This window comes from Sinocyclocheilus grahami, unplaced genomic scaffold, assembly GCF_001515645.1.
Source record: "Sinocyclocheilus grahami isolate Dianchi unplaced genomic scaffold, SAMN03320097.WGS_v1.1 scaffold31.1, whole genome shotgun sequence".
NCBI lineage: Eukaryota > Metazoa > Chordata > Actinopteri > Cypriniformes > Cyprinidae > Sinocyclocheilus > Sinocyclocheilus grahami.
This window is the reverse complement of record NW_015505210.1, coordinates 2,951,281-2,953,915: the sequence shown is the minus strand read 5'-3', so window position 1 is coordinate 2,953,915 and position 2,635 is coordinate 2,951,281. Positions and strand designations below refer to the sequence as shown.

At 32.8% G+C, this 2,635-nt stretch overlaps 1 protein-coding gene across 6 annotated transcripts in view; it reads left to right on the top strand.

The window, feature by feature from the left end:
- Window positions 1-2,635, top strand: part of LOC107574468 (inositol hexakisphosphate and diphosphoinositol-pentakisphosphate kinase 2-like) — a 42,716-nt gene that overhangs the window by 20,347 nt on the left and 19,734 nt on the right. For all 6 annotated transcript variants that reach the window (XM_016260944.1, XM_016260926.1, XM_016260919.1 and 3 more), the window contains exons 14-15: window positions 1,935-2,020; window positions 2,099-2,224. In XM_016260944.1, the coding sequence (XP_016116430.1) occupies window positions 1,935-2,020; window positions 2,099-2,224 (212 nt within the window). The remainder of the gene's footprint in view (window positions 1-1,934; window positions 2,021-2,098; window positions 2,225-2,635) is intronic.

Here is a 2,635-nt window from a genome sequence, read left to right as displayed (position 1 = left end):
GCCAATATTAAAATTTTATTTTGTAAAAAAAAAAAAAAAAAAAGATAAATTATTTCTAAATAATTAATATAAATAATTAGAATTATTAGTTTTAAATAAATATTACTATTATTTAACATTGTTTAAATTACAATAATATAAAATGAAAATCATATTAAAAATCAATAATGGCCAATATATACAATAATATTGGCTGACAACCGATATGGTACTGATTAGGGATGTAACGATTAACCGCGAGCCGGTTGAAAATCGATTGAAATATGTGACGTTTCAAATCAGTTGAGATGCTAAACAAATCGCGATTCAGTTAGGGGTAGGAGTTTATATGAATGTATGTCTGAGGGGAACTTACTGTCTTTCGATGGTATTTTTTCTTTTCATCTTGCCTCTGTGTAATGCATATTAATGTTCATAAGTGCAGCGCTGCTTTGTTTACAGCGGAAACCAAGGAAATGCTTTAAGCGCCGCCTTCTGGCAGAGAGTGAATCTGCGCCTCATTCAGCTTTGCTGTTTCTGTTTCATGCAGATATTTTTTTATGTATAGTTTCACAAAACTGAAGTCAAACCATTCTGTTTTTGCTTCAAATTTCGAAATTATACAATGTAATTTAGATTAAAAACTGCTCATGTTGCATGTATGCAGCATCTTTGTTTGGATCATGATTAAACTGCAGTGGTTGCCTCTAATTTTAAATGGAAAGAGCACAGACAAAGCCTTAGTTTGTTTATATGAAGAGATTTCTTTTATTTGTGTTACTTATTTATTTGATTTGGGTCTTGTTTTAACATTTCAATTTAATTTTGTCATTTACATTTACATTATATTTAAATTTTGTCATTTAGCAGACGCTTTTATCCAAAGTGACTAACAAATGGGGACAATAGAAGCAATCAAAACCAACAAAAGAGTAATAATTTACAAGTGCTATATTATTATAGTGTTTTATTTCAATTTCACAAAGAAACGTACAGTATTTTGTCCAAGCAATAATAAAATGACACATTTAATTTATAATTTGTCTTAAATCTCATTTTGTAAAAAAACGTGAATCGAATCGTGAAATCAAAATCATGAATCAAATCGAATCATGGGTTGAGTGAATCGTTACATCCCTAGTACTGATATATTGTGCATCCTTTGTCTAAACCTGAAAACCTCAAGGTTGGACTGAAAAGAAATCATGTAAAAATAATTTTTTTGCTTCAATTTCTTATTTATTGTTCCCTAAATATTTACACTATCGTTCGAAAGTTTGGGGTTGGTCAGATTATTAAAGTTTTTGGAAAAGTCTCTTATGCTTACCAAGGTTGAATATATTTGATCAAAAATAAAGTAAAAACGGTAATATTGTGAGAAATTGTTACAATTTAAAATAGTTGTTCTATTTAAATATATTTTAAAAACGCAATTTATTCTTGTGAGTCAAAGCTGAATTTTCATGTGTCTTTCAAACATCTTTACTGTCACTTAAATCACAATTTAAGGCATCCTTTCTAAATAAAAGTATTAATTTCTTTTTTAAAAAAAAGGTCTTACTGGCCCCAGACTTTTGAACATAGTAATACTTTATTTTAAAGATATTTTAAAACATTTTTCATTAAACTATAGTATCCAACCATCCAGAATGACCCGCTCTCTGCTGTGTTGTATAACCTAAAAACGTGACACTGTTGCAGATGCCACGTTTTATTCCTCCCAAAGCGTGTCATTCCTGTAGAGACTGTCCTGGTATGGCACAGATTAACCTCTGCCAGCTTGGGAAGGTCACTCGGATACATGTTTCCAGAAACATGGAGACAACAGAGCACCTGCTAGTGGTTTGAGCCCAGTGCTATGTCTGATGCGTGCTGTCTGTGTTGTTCAATGGGAGAATGCTCATTAAGAGGGGATGGTATGTTTTATGTCCCCCACCCCGTGTATTGTCTTTCAGGTATGGTCATTTCTCAGGGATCAACAGGAAGGTGCAGCTGACCTACATGCCAAATGGGCAGCCCAAAGCATCCAGTGAGGAGGAAGGTATGTGTACAGTATGTATGTTGATTCAAATTAGCTGTTGCTGTTGTGTCACTTTTGACCTCTCTGTGTCTATGGCAGATGTTCTGAAGGAGGGTCCATCTCTACTGCTGGTGCTGAAGTGGGGTGGTGAGCTGACGCCAGCGGGTAGAGTTCAGGCTGAGGAGCTTGGACGAGCCTTTCGTTGCATGTACCCTGGAGGACAAGGTATAACTCTACATATGCACCAGCCAGAAAGCTGGCCTAATAAACTGGATAAAAACACAGTGGCCCTAAAAAGTATTTTGAAAATGAAGTCACGCTTAGTAAGAAAGCTGCTTGGCTTGATATATTGTATCTAATGCAATGACATTCAGACATTTTTAAATGTGACTTAAGTGTCTATATACTTTTTGGGGCTCCTGTATGTTTTATTATTCGGCAAATAATATAGAATCTAAGAGCTCTTTATTAATTCTGGGGCCAGTTTTACATAGCGTCCAGTTGAATAATAATAAATAATAATTTATTTTAATAATTTTATATATATATATATAGTATTGAAGCTTTAAAATTAAGGTTTTCCTCAAATTTAAATCTCTTTATATATATATATATATATATATATATATATATATA